The sequence below is a fragment of the Zonotrichia leucophrys genome, chromosome 3 (assembly GCF_028769735.1).
Source record: "Zonotrichia leucophrys gambelii isolate GWCS_2022_RI chromosome 3, RI_Zleu_2.0, whole genome shotgun sequence".
In the NCBI taxonomy this organism is placed as follows: Eukaryota; Metazoa; Chordata; class Aves; order Passeriformes; family Passerellidae; genus Zonotrichia; species Zonotrichia leucophrys.
The window spans coordinates 85823642-85843573 of NC_088172.1; the positions used below are offsets into that span (position 1 = coordinate 85823642).

The 19932-nt window shown below is 35.2% G+C and overlaps 1 protein-coding gene across 1 annotated transcript in view; it reads right to left on the minus strand.

Annotated features, from left to right (window-relative positions):
• USH2A (usherin) overlaps positions 1-19932 on the minus strand; it is a 374998-nt gene that overhangs the window by 310856 nt on the left and 44210 nt on the right. Inside the window, exons 10-13 of the mRNA XM_064709111.1 lie at positions 15441-15636; positions 14533-14663; positions 4791-4986; positions 891-1532 (exon numbers count right to left, since the gene is read on the minus strand). Coding sequence (XP_064565181.1) covers positions 891-1532; positions 4791-4986; positions 14533-14663; positions 15441-15636 — 1165 coding nt within the window. The remainder of the gene's footprint in view (positions 1-890; positions 1533-4790; positions 4987-14532; positions 14664-15440; positions 15637-19932) is intronic.

A 19932-nucleotide genomic window follows, 5' to 3' on the forward strand; every position in this document is an offset into this window, starting at 1 on the left:
CTACTTGAAAAAATTGCATATGTATTTAATTTGAACTAAATCTATCTGCTTAATATTATGATGAAGGGTAGGTTAACGTTACCTATAGTTTCACTTTACCCATCTACTTTTTAAAACAAAAACATTGAAATATAACTACAGAGCTCCCCACTTACAATGGACTTTTAAACTCTGTTTAAAAATAGGGCACAAAATCTTGAACAAATATGTAGCAAACTGCAAATATCACCTACTTGTAGGGCCAAACTGTAAGCAGTCCTTGTGCAAGCCAGCACAACCCCAACACAGCAAGGCAGGTGAATGCTTTCTAAGTGGCATGTTTGCCAGCCTCATCAAAGTTTAAGCAACCATCTCTGTGCCCCCTGCCATGTTCAGCTTTATGCATGAAGTGCCCTTCCTGAAGAGCATGCACTCTGCCTTCCAAATCCACATTTTTCATTATGAGGATAGCTGCTGTTCATTAGATTATGCCAATTTACCACTTATTCAGGGACTGGAACATGATTATTTGTATATTTTCTCAATATCCAGAAGTAGCCTAACCTTATTTTGGGCATGTTGAAACTGAAACACAAATTATACAAATTATATCTGAAAATAGAATAAATATTTGGTGGTGATTAAGAAAATAATGTTTCCTTCTCACTCTCAGAGTTAGGAAGAAATGAAAAAATAATTGTATGACACATATACATATAATACATATAATACATATACATATTGTATATATATACACATATATACATATTATATATACATATATATATTATATGACATATAAATATATGTCAGACGTGAAGCTGTCCAAACACATACTAAAAACTGTAAAAAATGATAAAAAACAAAGCAAAACTTACTACATCAAATCGATTGTATTTCTGTTCCCTTACCTGGTTTACACTCATCACACCTCCTCCCCTGGCGCTGAGGCAGACAGACACACTGCCCAGAAAGGTGGTCACAAGCTGTTCCTGCCAACGTGCCCAGAGCGTCACAGTGGCAGGGCTGGCAGCCGCGGGCGTTGCTCATGCTGAGGTTGTACGTCTGCAGCATGCACTGACTGCACCGAGGGCCGGTCACACCAGCTTTGCAAGGACATTGTCCTGTCGCTTTGTCACAAAGCAGAGAGCCATTCACTGTCCCTGCCCTCTCGCAGTTGCATGGCAGACAGAGGAAGGAGTGACCTTTCTGCACTCTGTGGTACCCATCGAGGCACTCATCGCAGCGCCTTCCCCCGATATTTGGTTTACACGCACATTGCCCCGTCCTCGCGTCGCATGTGGTTCCCGAAATGGACCCTGCAGCATCACATTCACAGGCCTTACAACCAGTTACATCCAGACCATAAAAGTTGTCCATGCAGGTGTCACAGAGAAGCCCTTTCACTCTTTCTTTACAATTGCACTGCCCAGAGAGAGGATTGCAGAATTGGCTCACTGAGCCGTGGCTGTTGCACCAACAAGGCTCACATCCATCTTCATTAGAATATCTGAGAGCTTTAAATCCAAAATTGCAACTATCACACCTCAGGCCTGGAAAGAGAAAAGGAATTAATAAAAAAACCCTCAAATCTTAAAAGCTATTAATTTCATTTTTTAAAAGTGTAATTACACTACAATGAAATAAAAAACAGAAAGGGAGGACTGATTCTTTGCCAGCATAATTAACAGGAGTGACGAGGCTGCACAGATCAATTGAATAACTGTGGCATCCCAAAAATCTGTTTACTTTTCCAATCTGTTTCAGTAGCAATGCATTTCTGCTGGTCTCCTAATACAATTTAAGATAGTTCTGCAAGAGATTCTTTGTAACATTTCTAAGACAAAGCAGAATTAATCTCTTTGTCCCCCAGAACAGCACCTGTTGCACAATCAATGCTTATGTGAACTCTTCACCCTATACTGCAGAAATGCAATGCACAGAGAATTGCAATAGTCTCACAATCTGTTCTGATAATAGATTTATACATTGTATTAAAAACATTAAATATACACTGAGACAGCACAAGTTTGACTAACTATAACAAATTATTTGCTTAACACCATACTTCAGTTTTATCATTGATTGCATTTATGTTAGTCTTTATTGTTAGCCCTTACAGAAAGCAGAAAATGTTTTCCATAATCCAAAATGAAATATTTTTATCTAAATGTATGATTTAGTTAATTCCTGCAGTACATTAAAATATAAACTGTTTTCTTCATGCTTCATCCTGTAGTTTTATTAGCTTTGTTTTCAAAGTCAATGCTTGCTTTATCCCTGCCCCAAGGGATGGCATTTATATGTTAGTTTATATAATGTACATTACAAGAAAGCAAACTAGATTATTATACGAAAAATGCAAATTCAGTTACGTATTTTTCCCTTGCAGAGAGAAAATCCTTCACTATGAAGCTGTGACTTAATTGTTTCATATAGGAAAATATAAATACAATATTCTAGCAAAATACTGTCATCATTTAAAAAAATACAAAACCGCAGAAAAATACACCTAGTAACTTACATGTAGAAAAATAAAACTAAAAATAGTAGGGAATGAATATATATATATATGGATAAAAACTCAAAATCTCCAACAGAAGGCGAGTTCCTTTAACAGTGATGAATGACTCACCTAAGGCATATCATTTAATTTCAATAAGGAAAATAAAAAAGGACCACTATTGCTGCAAATTTTAAAAATAACTGTATTGTTAACAAGAATTATGACTCATTTTGAACTATTAAAATTGGTCTACATGGATTCATATCATATCAGTTTTTAAAATATGCGCAGTGCTTATTTGAATATGCCATACATATTCCTGACAGGTAATCTATTCCTAACGATACTGAGGAAGGCCTACAGGGCATCACATTCAATGTTAACAAGTACAGGGGAGTTAGCACGCTTGGCATTTAATTCACATTCTTCTACCTTTTTATTCTAGATGAATGACCTACTTTAATAAAATTATTGGTGCTAATGTATTTTACTGGTGATAGAATCATTAGTAAGATTTAACAGTTGTGTTAACTCTAACAGTTCATGTTTCATAACATTGCAGTCCATAGCTGCATTTTTCTGTTATTGTGTTTGTTTAAAGAGATGAAAATGGCAACAGACAGATTGCTCTAAAAACCAATTTAGAAATCCAAAGAGGAAAGTCCCCTGGTAAAGTTTGCTGCACACATTTCAATATACAGAAGCTTATTTACAATTGGTTTGGAAAACAAAAAAAAAATAGAATCTAGTCTGGAAAGAATTAGGTCTTTATCCTGCAAACAAACACTTGCAAAAGTACAATCCCCCATTATAACTACAGATAAGTACAGAAAGTATAGATCCACACTTGCCTTTTTTTTTTTTTTAACAACTATTTCAGTGAAAATAAAAACAGTTCTTAATGTTTTCATCAAGGGGAGAAAATATAATATGTAGATAACCAAATATGTGAGAACCAGACTGTGAATTTCTTGTCTGCCAAACTGCCACCGAATTAAGAAGTGTTTTCACAGGTTCAAACGTAAAATGCGGGCAATGAATATATAATTAAGAATGCTCTGAAGTCCTTTTTCTTGAAGGTAGAAAAAGGGTTTAAGATGCACAGAGGTCTTCTACTCTTAGCATCCTTTCATTGTATGAAAAATACAGCATTCCGCAGGAAAAAGGGACTGAAACTTCAGGCTTCAATCTGTTTAGAGTTATTTTCATTATTTGTTGTTATTCTACATTTTCTTCTAATTTCCAAAAGCAAGAAAGACAACATTACAAATGAGTCAACATTCACAAGTGAGGGTATATATAATAACAAATACATTAACATGTACTTGAACATTATTAATGCAACCTAGAACCTGGTTAGGGTGAGGAAAAAATAGATTACTAATTCTGTTAATAACAAAGCAGAAGAGGAATTTTTCTTTTTGAGACATATGTATAGTCTGAGACATGTACAGTTACCATGCAAGGCTCACTTTATCAGGAAATTCTCCTTGCATAATATTCCCATACATCAACATTTCAAAGTGTATTATATATACTGTGTATTTTGGGCACTTGATAAATTTTGTCCTTATGTGGCTGTGGCTCCCCTCAAATATGCTGGAAGTAATAAATTGCTATAATCAAATCTAATTTCTGAAAAATACCTGTGGGAGTAACAAACAAAAAAGCACGTCTTGTAAAAAAAATGATAAATAACACAGAAGGTAGCAGTTTATTATAATCAGCTTGGCATTGAATTACAAAATTAAAATTATGTGGCCCTTGATAACTAACCCTAGCTATGTACATGATCTGTGGAATTATGTTGACTTATTTTGCATTTCATAGGAACAGTTCAAAGAAATATAATAGAAAAAAAATTGATAGATTTATCACAAAGGACCCTGTAGCACAGAATATTTTGAGAAAAAAATCCATTTATTTTGGTCTATTAAGAAAACTAGCATGGAAACGATTTGCTTGGAACTCATTAAGTACAAAACATGTTGAAAAAGTGCTAATTTCCTAAAAGAAACATCTACACAGTAAGCAAATTATATTATTTCTGTGACTTATTAGTATGGAGCTATGTAAGCTAACATAGCTATGCCATAAAGAAACTTCTAAAGGGTTGATTAAACTAAGCTTCAAGCTGTAGTTTGATAGAATTATTAAATTAATAATTTTTCAACAGTTAATTTCATTCATTTTTGCAATCTGCCTTCAGCAAAGAAGCTTTCTACACCTTTCATTTAGAAACCAAGTGTGTTTTATTTCCAGAGAAAACAAGAAAAATGGCTCTGAACTCTTGCATTACACATACCAATAACATTTGCTTTGCACTTGCACTGTCCTGAATTTTGGTGACAGGTAATATCTCCATTGACTGTCCCAGAGGTATTACAGTTACAGGGACTGCAGCCATCAGGGTTTGACTGTTGCAGATTGTAGAATCCTTCCTGGCACTGATTGCATTGTCTGCCAGACACATGTCTCTTACAATTACACTGGCCTCCAATCTAGAAAGATACAAAATATTATAGAATGATGAACATATCTATTTTTAGATGATACATTCATTAGCAACAAGAATGGGAGTGTGAGTTGGGGGGAGAGAAAATTTTAAATGGGACAGAAAAAAAAATATGCCTGTGAGCATTTTTTAATTTGTTGAGAGAGAGGAAAAAAGAGAAACATTGAATAGAGTGTAACTATTCGATTTTTAAAGTTTAAAAGCCCTGTTCTTTCAAAATAGAAGGGAAAAAGAAGTGAGTAAACAATGCAGCTGTATTTACAATCTGGACAGAGAACCTGCAAAAAATATTTACAAAATTGCATTGTAGATATGGTGACTTCTATTAAAAGGAATAACTTTTTCAATCACAGTAACCATAAAGAATGATCATTTTTCAAAGGTCAAGTTCTTCATTTTTTGTTCTGCCCGTATGCTTATTTATTTTAGTGAAAATGTTAGTTAAATAAGAATGAAGCAAAATTGAAGGTTTTCTTTTTTTATTACTCATCCAAGGTACATTTCCTCTCCCTGTAGTGAAGGATGTCATCCAACAGTTCAGCAACTGAAACCCTCTCCTTCTTTTCTTGGTTCAGCTGGGATCCAAACCATTCCACTTCAGTGGGGGTATGTAAAGGTCCTCACCCTCTCCCTAAATGTGTAGCACTGCTATTCAGAAGGAGCTGACACATCCTTTGTTATGCCTGGACCATCATCTGGGAGTACGAGTCTCATATCTTGTGCAAGATTAAAGGGCTTCTGAAAAACTACTTCCGTTTCAGACCTCTGAAAGCCAGGGAAAAGCCTCAGTCTCTACATTCATCACTTTCCAATATGGTGGGGAAACCAACCACAGGGAAAGGGCAACACCACAGGGATGGAGAAACAGAGACATCGGTTAATGCACAAAATAAAAACAATCCTCGGCAGTCAAAGCAACACAGACGTGGGAATTGGCAAAAGGTTTGGGATTCATGATCAACTAACTTTTCTAACTGAAGTGTTCTAGGAAATGCAGAAACAAAGAAACTGTGTTATAAGGAATTTACTTTGGCTCAGTCCAAATTTTCTTTGGGTCAGTTTATTTTTTCCAGTGCAAATAGTTAAAATACAAAAAAGCACAACAATTCAAAACCAGTCTTCATCTATGGCATCAACAACTGTAGTTCGATGTACTTTGCTTTTAATTAGCTACTGAAACAAAAATTTCTCTTAACAGCAGCCTTTTTCATCTTTAAGCCATGAGTCAAGCCAAGCTGAAACAACAGGAGAGACAAAGTTACTGGCAAGTTCCAATTAAATACTATCATCATACCCTTAAATCTAAAGTGAAGCTCTAAGCTTTATTAATACTAAATAGAGTATTTCAACATCTAAAAGTAAATTCTCAGTTCAGGAACTACTGAATAAAACTTAGAGAAGTATATACTCCTATCCTTTCCTCATAAAAGAATTCTGTAGTCCATAAAATCTCTTTAATATGACTTCTTGATAGAGATCTATTACTGATGTATAAGCCTTATTTTTCAGGAACATGTAGATATTAGAAAGGCATGACAACAGCAAGTATGAGAAGAGTTAAAAGACCACAATAGCAGAAAACACAGCAATAAGGATTTTCAAGTTAATTCCCTTTTAGACTGGATTTGATCTAGATATTTAGTGTATTATAAGAGACCCAGTCATGCATCACAGCCATTCATCAGAGAACTCACATGCGAAAAGCAACTTTGAGTTTAATCCTAAATGAAGAAAAATACCCAGCTTAATGCCTAACTGTAAAAGAAAAATTTTTGTGCTCATGATTGCAGCATACCCAGGTTACACAACAGCACTCAACTCATAGTCAAAAAAAGCTTTGAAGTTACTCCAAAAGCTACTACAGGAAGGAAAGCATTACATGTGAAATTTCATCTTAAATAAGTGAAAGAAAGATCAAAATTGGATAGCTAAATAAGAGAGGATAGCCATCACCAAATGTTACGAACTAGAGTAAGGCAATACAAAAATAAGCATTTAATAAGCAACATGCCTAAAGCATGAAGAAAAAAAAATAGAATTTCAGAAACAAAGGAAGACTACCCGAGAATCAGGGCAATAAATAATTAAGTGGTAAGATTAGCAGATTCACAGTGGACACTGGAACACTTCACTAAAAGAGAAGTGCAACATCAGTAACAGGCTATCCAGAGGGGATGTGGAATTTTTATTCCTAGAGGCATCAAGATTTATCCAGACAAAATCATGACTGACTGGATATAGCACTGATAACAATTCTGCTTGGAGGAGAGTAGATGATCAACTAATGCTTTTATGATTATGTGTAGCATTCAGGAAAGAGAACCACAGCAGAGATCGCAGAGGAAATCTTCCGCAGCTCTTCACTATGAAAGAGGTGCTACCTTTCTATCAGGAATGATTTTTAAGACTGATTTAAAACCAAGAGGTCAGAAGAAAAATATTTTAGCAAAATCTCATCTGTTAAAAAGTGACTGCACATAAGACTCAAGTTCTAGGTGAAACAAAACATAACATTACTGAAATACTTAATAATTACTTAAACCAACACCAGTAAAAGAGGAATAAAATTATGTCATTCTCCTTAAAAGGCTGTAAGGAAGTTTCTGAGATCTACATACTAGTAGGCTTTTTTTTATTATTACTGTACATTCTATTAGAAATTTAAATTCTATATTGGAAAAGATTGGTACTTTTTTCCCAAAAGGAAATCATGCTACATGATACTACTGCATTTCTTTACATCAGCAGTATCTTAATATATCACATACACTGAACCAAATGCATGATCAAAAAGTCAAATTAATTTCTACATCAAGAAGTACAAACTTAATGCCTGGGAAAAACCAACACTGACTACAGGTAGACAGTGATACATCCAAAATTAGCTATTACCACTCAAGAAAGACGCTGTTAAAGCTGCTCCATTTCCCCTACAAATAATTTGGAAGCTCTGAAGCAGTTAAAAAGGCAATAGGAATACTGTGATTATCAATAAAAGAACTGAAAATTACACAGGAAATCTCATTTTGTCATAAAAATCTGTTTTGTATCAACATTTTACATAATTTGTGTATCTGGTTACCCTCTATGAAATAAAAAGAGGTCACAGAGTGAGTAGAATAAGCAAAGATAAAAATGAAAAGAGACTAAAAACTATACAGTTTGGAAATAAAGGACCAAAATGAAGGGAATACGTGGGTGCAGAATCATGAGTCTCTTACTGAATAATTACTCTTTTTTTTTTTTCCCCTCAAGTTATAAGACAGAATACCAAGGAAATTCTAAGGAAGTAAACTTAAAGGAGTTACTTGCTTAAAAAATTTAGTTAGATTAATTCCATATGTGGACACCAAACATGTGACTACTCAGATGGAAATCCTGAGTTTAGCTCAGGTAGCCCTAAACCTATAAAGAACTGAACTTTAAAAAAGCACATCCCAGTAGGATCATACTTCTGGAAATCAGAGAAGATACTGTGCTTGATTAGTCTTATATCATACAGCAGAGCTGTCCTGATCCTGAATACCTGGAAACCCATGGCTAATTGTGACAAAGCTTAGGTATTTCCAGATGCCACAAGTGAAACATGTAGATTATTAAGTGCCAAAAGAAGCAAAGAATACCAGGATCTTCAGGATAATTGTGTGTCAAGCTGTTACAAGGAGCAGTAATTTTCATCACACACACTTTCAGAAAATGTACATCCCCAAACTTTATCATAACAGGGTGAAAAAATTGATGCTTGAAGAATAACGATAAATCTTCAAATGTCTGGCCAATTTAAAAAAAAATTTTTTTTCCAGGAACCAGCCAACAAAACCATTTGCAGATCTCTCTGTAAAAAAAATATTTGGGCTTAATCTGAGGATAATTTGATTTAAAAATTAGAATTATAGAAAAACAGTATCTTTAATTTCTCTGTACAGACAGAGCAGCACCAAAATAATTTGTAAAACACTTGACAATGAGTATTGTTTCAAAGAAGCTGAACAAGCTGATAAATGTTTATAATGCTGCAGAAATAGGTATACCACAGGTTGTAACATGGAACTCTACATCAAAATGGGAAAAACAAACTATTTCAATAACTACATAAAAATCCAAGTAAATTACAAAGGGAAAAGGCTATTTTTGTATCATTATTATTTCTGTAAATTTACCTTACTCTGAAAAATATGGTATCATTGAAAATATTGGTAGCAATGAATAACTAAAGAGTTTGTTAACCAGAATTTCACCAGTTGGTCACTGGAAATATTACTGAAACTCCCCCCCTTCCCCAATTCAAGGGTTATCTGCCATTTAAAGAAAAATATTTCAATTTTCTATGACCAATGCTGGTTATAGAAGAGCAGAAAGGAATTTATTCTACTGTTACTTATGCCTGAGAAGCCTGGTTATGACCCAAATAGACAGCAGACACAAACAGACTGTGTATTAACATGACCATCTTGGTACTAAATCACTGATGGAAAATATCTGACTGGATTGTTCACTCTGGAAATTAACCTGGCCGAGCATTACAACCAAGTGGTGGTGTGTCTTGGGACCTCATAATTACAATTGTTATTTGATACAGAAAATCACTGATGCTGAGTTCACATGTATCCCTTGTGTCATATATAATTTACGTGCAAAATACACATTATTCTTATATCCTCGAGTGTAAACAGTTACAAATGGAATGCCAGGAGCCTTCTCCTGCCTAAACCACAGCTGCAGACTAGACCTTAATCAGGAATCCAACCACTTAATATTTCGGAATTTTAGCAGTTAACTTGCTTTAGACGCTTATGATACTACTCTTTAACTGGGGGACACTTCAACACATTACATCTAGGATGACAAGTTCAAAGTTAAGCCTGTTCAGCAACCCTTCTGTAACTAGACTGATACACGGACTTAAAAAGAGATTTAAACAACCAGGACAAAGGGTGACATATTCCAAAGAATTGCCTTAGTTGTTCACTAGATTACAGCTAACTGTGTAACCACAGCACTCACCTAGTTAATATTCAACATGTACATATCATAGTATCAAAAATGTAACTTCTGACTCTTTGAACTCTTGTTGGCCATACATGTTGTTATTCTATAAAATGAAATTTACTGTAAAAATCATTTGCCTAAGCCCTTCTGAAAGTTAAAATCAACTCCTTTGTCTTGGATATGCTTGTAATTTCAAATTGCTATTCTTTGGTGTCTGTAACAGAAGCAACATAGTGTCCAAAACATATAATCAGAAAGTCTCTCCAATTCTGGACAATAATGCAATATGAGGCTGGATATTAATAAATTTTAAAAAGCTGACATTTGAAGTTTCTTTTTCCAAAGTTAACTTCTGGTTTTGAAGCCCAAAAGTCCTGAAAAAAATAACATTTTATAATTAGCCAAGTCATTACTAATTTCAATTATTTACTCTCTACCACAGCAGAAGTACCTTCCCTTGACCCTCTGCAAGTTTCAGGGCATTGCAAGACTGAGTAGTATATTTAGGTCTGGCATGAAATTCTGCCATCACCTATTTTGCAATTGACGTTTTGCAATTGACAACGTTCTGTCTTTCTGATATAAATGGTAATCACATATTTCTCACTATCTTCTTACTTGAGGCAAATCTGGCAAGGACCCCAGCATCCAGTTGTCTGCAGTCTCAGGAAGGGGAAGCAAGGGGGTTGAGGACTTTTCCTTTCCTCCAGTTTAGGAAATGAGAACAGTACAGTGTGCTGGCTCACACACATAGGTTAATGGTCTGACACCAAATACCTGAGAGTATTCTCGGGATGTCGGCTTTGGGAACTGAAAATTGAATAAGCAGCAATAATGAAGTTCCTTTGCACTCCCCTGATATCTCTTCTTGTCATCACATATGATGACTTTCAAAAGTCAGTAGCTTTCTACTACTTTTGCTCAAAACCTAAAATGAGGCATTTACCCTCTGCCCACAACACTCCATGGGGTGGGAGGGGACCAAATCCCACAAATAAACTCTCACTGAAAACCAGCATTTCCACTTTATAAAATCCATCCAAAATAAAGTCATAGGATTGCTGAACATAAAAAAGCTAATTTCTCCTCACTTTAGCAATAAGGTTAAAGGCCTCCCATTAAGGGAAACCCGGATTCAGAATACACAGCGTTTGATACCCTGACTTTTTATGGACTCCTTTACACACAGTATTTTTCATTGACACCTTTGCTTCTTTACATTCCTTATTCTCTTTGGTAAATCTGTTGACTGAAATCCCCTTAATGAACTGCTTAAACCTGTGTTCTTTCCCTTGCAACACATATTCCATTTATTTATTTATTGTCAATCACAATAAACAAGTTGAAATCCGTGTAGATATATAAATAAAGATGGGAAGGCTCATCCTACTTTTAGATAAAAGAATTAACTCAGAAGTGAAAATTGAAACAGAAATACTATTTTCATTTTGTGCATATATATATACATAAAAATTTTTAAAAACAGTATTTCATGAGTGTGCAGCAAGGTGAAATATGAAGTCTGTTCAGATAGTTACTCAGAAGTACTGGAATATGCTTTCATGTGACTCTTCAGAGAAAACAGTAATATTTTGTTCATTTTCTTGCCTTAGAGTTTTACTGTAAAATGAGACAATACAGCAGCCACCTTGACAGAAGAAAATCAAGTCTTTACAACTCGAAACAATATTCTCTGCAGTAAAATACAATTTCCTCACAACAACAAGTACATGATACATATTTATTTGAATGTTAAGGGCAAATTTTTAAAAATCAGCAAAAGCTCAGTGAGATAACTAAAGGTAACTAGATTCACTGAGACCAGAATGTTACTTCCAAAGACTAGGTAAAGGCAATAGCAGCACTTTCAGGTTTCTCTAAAAAGAAATGCCCAGGAAAAGAGTACTTGTTTCCCCCAGCATTATGTATGACATACTATAACAGAATCACAAAAGGACCACAAGCTGCCACGCTTGATAGAATACGTAAGCATTTGTAGAGAAGTCTGGGTAAAAAGCAGTACAGGAAAATGAGTAAAGGATTTTGGTATGAGAGCCAGAAAACATTAATCTCCAACAAGAACAAGAATGATCACGTCAGCAGTATTCTGGGAGAACTTTCTCAAGTGTGAATTGTTAGGGATAAAGGAGGAAGGCAGCCAATTCTTTCACTCTCCTAAGGCTCCAGCACCTCTAACAGTTCATCTGGACTTTCTGATTGTTTGAAATATTTCATGAAAAATGCTCACAAAGACAATGTAACCATCTTTTCTACAATGACTAAACATCAATAACCAGCACAGAAGTGGACAAATTTTATCAGGCTGCAGCAATTCTCACTTGTACTCACCAGTCTCAAAGGAAAACCTCACTCTGCAAAAATACCTAACAAACTGCTACACCACTCCTAAAATTCCACCGGTTACCGTAAGCCATAAAGTCACAATTTAAGTTTTACTATGATAGTTTGCACTTTAAAATACAAAGCCTGTATTTTAAAATATAAAGTCTATCCGGGTCTGTAAGTGGACGTGATCTTTGGAGGTACGAAAAGTGAGAGACACTGCAAGGGAGAAATTCTCTATACCGACATGCATTTCTCACCAAGGGCAGAGCGCATAGGTTACAGAAGAGGCATAAAGTTTTCATGACCAGTCCAAAGAACCGAGATGGGAGCAACTGTGTTGCAGTCAGCTCTTCTACACATCTTGCAAACTATCAGCAGGAATAATACTTCATTTGATGAGTGAATGTTCTTTCTGTGTGATTCAATAGATGAGACTGTTTTGTGATTCAAGGGATTAATTTTGGAACTCTGTACCTCTGGGAACTTAGTGACTAAAGTGGCACTTTGCAAAAAGAAAAAAATGTTGATGATCTGAAGAAAGTGATGATTTATGCAGTAAAAGTGTATTCTGCCCCATTTTTGGCAAATTTCCTTGAAAATTATCAGTGTGATGTGACAATTAATTTTCATGAGTAGGGTCCTTATTCCTTATTATTCCATCTTCCACAGGTCAAATTTGGAAACACTTCCTCCAATGATGCCTTCCTATTTCATGTAATTCATTTCAGCCTTTAGTCCCCAGCCTTATTAATCTATTCTTTAATGCCTCTCAATCATTTCTCTCTGCTCTGCTTCTACTGCAGCAATTGATGCTTTATTGAGCAATACAGTCTCCCCCATTTTTCCCATTTTATCTCCCCGTTCGTACTTTCATAGTCAGGCATCATCAACATTCTTGTATATGTAAGTATAAAGCACTGATTTCTGTAAACTATTGTTGCTCTGATTATTAATCACAGTTAAAGCTGATTTAGGTTAACATTTCACCACAAATCCTGGATACATAAATTAACGTTCGCTTTCATTCCTCCTCTGTCTCAAAAAAATAATTCTAACATGATACCTGTATTTTGCAAGCTTTCCCCCCCCCCACTTCTGTGTTACTGGCAGAGTGTGTTACTTCAGAAGACTGAAAATGATAAAATCATTTATAATACAGCACACTATTTTAAAAAACGTATTTTGCTGTATTTGCATTTCACACAGAATATGTACCAATGTATGAGTTCTATAAGGTGTACTGAGCCAAACTGGGCACATATCTGTACAACTATGATGGTAACTGAGGATGAAAATACAATAGGATCCACAAGAGTTCACTGTTAAATAAAATTCAGTGACAAGAGACATACGATGAAAAAAGCCAGAGATTACTTTACAAATAGAAGTGTGGGAAAAAGAAGAGATAGGAAAAGTGGCAACAAGCTGAAGAAGTTCTATCACATTTACCCACAGAATAAGATATACCTTTACAATAAATTTCAAAACGATTACTTCTTCCCTGGTCATAACAAAATTTACATTTTGGCAATGGACAGGACACGTGTGAATAGAACACAAACCACACTATACCTTTAGTATATATTCAAGATTTTAAACACTTTTCCTGGGTTTTTTTCCAACATGCATGTTTTAAAAGTTACAGATAGATTTATTATTGGACTAGACAGCTTGCATGACAATGAGGTCCATTGACTTTAAAAGCATAGCTGACGGTGTTCTCTTCTCAGCATCACTTTGTGGGTTTCTTTTATTTTTAATGGACTTCATAAATTAAAAGGGAGATCAATCCTTGTCTTATTATAGGGAAAAGTAGCTTAATTTTAGTTCCATTTCAGGCTCAGCTTATTGCCTGAATTTTCAAAACCTTTTAGAAACTTTAAGACAGTACGAAGACCTTCAAAAACACTCAAAACCTAGATGTTTTAACATTACTGAGTGCAGAGGTAGCCTCCCAAAACTACTACTCATACAACACCTTTTATGTCTGTTGTTGATCTAGATGAGTAAGTCTTCAGCAGTACATCTCAAATTCCTCTCTGTTTTCCCAGCTTTCAAATGTCTGGTGTAAGTCAATTATCATTTTGAAAAGGATGGACTTATAGAGTAGCTACCATCTGAAATTACTTTGTAAAATCTGGCTGTCTACCCAGCTGATTGAAACATTTTCTCCTTTTTCTCTATTAAGGCTACTTACATTATCACACAGGAGGCTTTTATTTTTGGTGCCTGTTGCATTACAGTCGCAGGGTTTGCAAACATCAGTGGCTGAAAGATCTGCACCTGCTCGTCTGTAATGGAAATCCTTGCACAGCTCACAGTTCCTTCCTGCATGAAAGAAAGGTTATGCATTATGGCTTCCAATTCATTAAAATTAGCTGTATAATTCAAAATTAAAGACTATTCCTTTGAGAGAATTCTATAATTTTCAGGACGTCCATTTTAATGCACCTTTCATCTCTACCTGCCAATTTAGTGATCCAGAGCATATGAAACAATGAACCTGTTACAAACTATGTTTTACTCCATTAAACTTCCATCTGTTATATAATACCACACTTATATAAAAGCTGTGCCATGCAAATGCCTATACATTTTTTTTTGAAAAATTGAACCTAAAACTTTTCTTTATCTTTACTAGATAAAGCCAAGAAAATTGAAATAGAAGAGAATTTTTAAAGTATTCAAATGTACTACCAACATTGAATAAAGAGATTTATTCAATAAGCAAGAAACTGACATTAGAGAGAAATTTGACAACCTTTTTAGATATTGTCTTGTTAAACCGGTCCAGTAAGATTATATTTTGAATTTAAATGCTCTAGCACATGTAACAGGAATAGCCTTGAAACCATATATTTTAATTATTTATTTGAATGTGTTTTGCATTAAAGTTTTTATACAAGATTGGATTAAATTTTACAGTATTTTCCCATGGCTTAAGAGTTGACACCACTGTTGTTACTGCACTATCTGAGTGGTTTAAAAATACATATACATGAGAATTTATTGGACTGTCAGCCATAGAGCATTACTAATTTCAGCTGACACAAGATTTAGTCAAAAAGGAGCTGTAAAATAAACAGTCCATTCTCTTTGACTTACCAGCTGTGTTGCGCTGACAGTTATCACAAACTCCACCACCGCCTCGGTGGTGCTCCTGAGGAAAAGGATCCATTGCTAAGTCATAGTGGCAGCTTTCTGCATGGCCATAACACTGACATGGTTTGCAATTATAGGCATGGACTTGGTCACCTGGACGGAAAGGCTTGTCATTGTACAGCGGCAAACAGCGATCACACTGAAATGAATCACAAGTAAAAGAAAATGCTACTTCTTAGACATGAATATTTCTTCACCTCACAAGTTTACTAATACAATCTCTATGTTCATATTTTTGTCTATGTGTTTTCCCCAATTTAAATGTTAAAAATATTTTGCTTGGGAAAAAAAGTGAAAAAGCACAAAGGGAAATAACAAACCCAACATTTTAATTATTATTTTAACATTCTCAAATAATTTTAAAAACAAAGTACCAAGGAAAGTGAGCAGAAGAACAACATTTTAAGAATTTAGATACACAACACAGGCCAATGTACTGAGATTCCAATTCACTTACACCTTTAAAGATGCAAAACAGTGCTTGCTTTGTTTAAGGTACAGAAGACATTCACTTAATCCATACATTTGGATGCATTTTAAACAATGAGTGTTCTTGTAGTTTCTACCACTGTAATAACTGTAGTTTGTACGACTACTATTTGACCTTGAGAGTGAAACAAACGAAACAAAATATATTGCAATCATAATTTCTGTCTTTCAGAAGGAATTGAAATGCTTCAAAATTAGTTGCTTCTGTTACATATTTGGGCAACTATTTTCTTTTTCGGGTAACTTCCTTCTTAATCTTGAGAAGCATGTTCATCTTTCCTTAGGGTTGTTATTCCAAGTAGTATTATAACTATTTGTTACTTTTTAGTACGTCTATATCACCTATACACTGAAAACCAGGAAACTGCATTAAATATCTAAACTGTTTCACTCACAGCTGGTGCTGGAAAAGCATCATTTGTGTGTAAAACAATCTGAATTAAAAACCATAAGCTTAAGACAGTCCAACAATTGCAGACCAGTCACAAATGAAAACAAAAGACACTTGGGAGAGAAAATGAAATTACAAGAATTTATCTGTGAAATTTCATTTGAATACTAAATAAAAGTAAGCAATAAGATTGCAATAATAACTGCATCTTTTTCTAATTTGTTAAAAACAAACCAAAACCACACAGTATCACCACAGTGAGAGAAAAAAGGAGTTTTCAGGATGAAAATTAGCAAGGTTTCACTTGAGACCTTGAACTCAAGCCTTTGTTTATCAGAGCAATTGGTGCCTAATTGTGATTATCTCACTTTAGTGCACTAAGGGCAACACCTTGACCATAACTGTTCACAAGTTACACAGCTCTACCCTATTCAAGTCCTTCCCTCATTTACATCCACGTCCCCTCTCTCTCCTCATTGAGAAAAATCAACATTACACAGCACCCAGCAACACGAGACAAGAGGGTTCATTCAGGCATGGCACAACTTGGGAAGCACAACAAAGAAAAAAGCTACCAGCCAAGCTATCCAGCTCACGCAGCTCCCTCCTCCCAGCATGCCTATGGAAATATGTCCTCCTTGAAAGGAAAACAGTGCAGGAATAGCTATCAACCTGCCAGCCCTGAGTTTCCATTTGTGCATGGCCAGCCACACAGCAGCTGAAAGCATTCATCATCTCATTTCAGATTTAATCTTGGATCAGTTACTTATGCACACCTGTGCTTGCACCTATTGTTAAATGACACACAGGCACGAAGGAGTATGAGAAAAAGATGGCATCTGATTACATAGCAAGATGCCTCTTTGAAACATCTCTTGTTGTGTGACTTTTAAAACTTTGACAAAACTTTTAAAAATCATAGAATTACTAGGTCTGGAAAGGATCTTTTGGAAAAGACTTGATCTTTTGAAGAAGATCATCAAGTTCAAATATTAACCCAACACTGCCAGGTTCACCACTAAACCACATCCCTGAAAGCCACATCTACACACTTTTAAAGATTTCCAGGGACAGTGATTCCATCACTTTTCCTGGGTAGTCTGTTCCAATCCCTGGCAACCCTTTCAACTTAAGAAATTTTTCATAATATCCAATCTAAACCTTCTCTAGCCCAATTTGAGATTCTTTCCCCTTGCTCTTCACTTGTTACTTGGGAGAAGAGATTGACTTGCCCCCTCTACAACCTCCTTGGCAAAAAAGCAATCATTCAGAAGTTGGCAATGAGTGTGAAACATTTGTTTTTCCAGTAGTTGTCACACCTGCATGCAATAAAAATGGGCACTGCACCCCCACATCACCCTGCTGTTTGTCACATCTTTATTAGGTTAAGAATTGCATTTAACTTCCAGACCTCCAGGGCTGAACTTTCATGTTTGGTAGCACTATGATGTACATGTTGCCATCTTCAGATCTTCATTCACCAAATCTAAACTCTGCATTTATCCCAAACATAGTAGTTGAGAATTGCAAATCAAGAGATTTAGGGTTTGGTTCTTGGCTACCACATGGAAAACGAATAAGTACATTTCCAAGAAGCCCATGGCAAGGTCTAGCAGTAGATTTACAACACCAACATTCCTCTGTAACTGTAACACACAGAAACATGCAGATGTCCTTATTCTCAGTTACATCTAGGCTCTTCAGAAAACATCTTAAATATATGGTTTTCCTTATGTCCAATAATAAGCACACCTTCTTATATATAGTATCTGAACTTCTCACCATCTGTGAAAAGTTTACTGAGAAAACAAAACATGGAGCCAGGTGGCCAAAATACCAAGCCTAATTTGGCCCAATTCATTAGTCTAAAACTATGATTAAAAACTGATTTCCAACAATGCATTTAAGATGTGGTTTTTTTTACTAAAATTATTATTAAAATTTTAAAAGTACACTCCTATAAGCACTGTTTTTTCTCTCTTAATAATTATACTGGAAGAAGAAAAATAACCATTATGCTAAAATTTACAACAGAGAATCCTGTATATAACTAGTGTCAAAAAATGGAAAAAAATATCACTTAAAGCATACTTATGGTACCACTAGTGACTTGAGCCTAAGCCTTTATATACCAAGTTCATTTTCAGGCCCTAAGAATTCTGTGGACAGTATCTCTGAAGAAACAGTTAACAAATATCCGAATACTTCAGACAGCAACAGTAAAAATACTTTAAAACTTGCAATAAGTCATCATTAACTAGAACCTTTTATTCCAACACTTTTTAAATATCCTGCTGCTTGCCTCTCAGTGGCATTCTTTTATATATATATGATTTTATGTGGAATTAATTCCTTTTCTTCCTTTTTGTAACCTATGTAGGAGTTTACAGCCCACTCTGAAAGCTCAGTTGCAATAAATAGTGTACATACACACCTACAGTACTTATACACATGCTTCTGAAATGCACGTTATCAAAAGTACACAATTTAAAAATCTGATAAAGTGACACTGAGGCTAGAATGCCACCTTCTCAGGCATTTTGAAATGCTGACTTGTCTTTGAAAAGCTCTATTGTGTATAGCATCCATGTTTATTTATGCTGCCCTCTAAGTGTTAACTGTAATGGGATAATTAATCATATACAATTCTTTCCTTCCTACAAGATCCTCTTCTGTATCCATCCACAATGCTTTCACTCCATTTCATTTCCTTAGCCATATAAATATGGCTTCTAGGGAATATCTATTCCAGATAGCTTTGCCATGCTCTACAGACAGTTTTGATTTCCTCCTGGCTTTCACCAGCACCCTCACCTCAGCATTTGAATATCTACCAAGACAACACATGAACTATCTGTCTCTTGTCAACTCCCCAGTGATCAAAGAGCTTTTAAACTTAAAAGCCAGGTTTTACTAGAGAAAGGAAAAAAAAAAAAAAAAACACACAACCAAAATTAGAACACTAAGTGACTCCAAGAGACCAAAGAAGACAGAATAGAAATGAAAGGTGTCTTATGGGGTTCCATCCCAAAGCTCCATGTACCAAAAATTGCATTTTTTGCTGGCTTACTTGTTTCTGCAAGTGAGAACTCTGTTATTAGTGTACTGTAGTTAATATTTACAGCTCCTCATGTACTATTTATAATTAATTCCAACATCTAACATGATATAGACTGACCTTTAACTAAGGTTTACATAGATTCTTCTGTAACAGTATGAAACATCTTACTTATTCAATTCTTGATAACACAAGGTATGACATATCCAGTTTTCAGACCTCAGATGTTTAAAACCATTATGGAAAACTCTGAAGACCTGAAACCTTTACTGCATCCAGTCATTCTCTCACTTCCATTCATATCTTCTCAAGCGTTTCTCAGAGTCGCTTTATTTATTTTAAATTTTCTTTTCTATTATAATTTCTATACTTATTCCTATATATTTTGACATTACCTTTCTCTACTAAGTTCCATACAGTTGATTTAAAAGAGGCTCTGAGGTTGCAATGCAAGGCTAACCTTGCTTGACTCCATTGCTCTTTCATGGGCTGTGTCC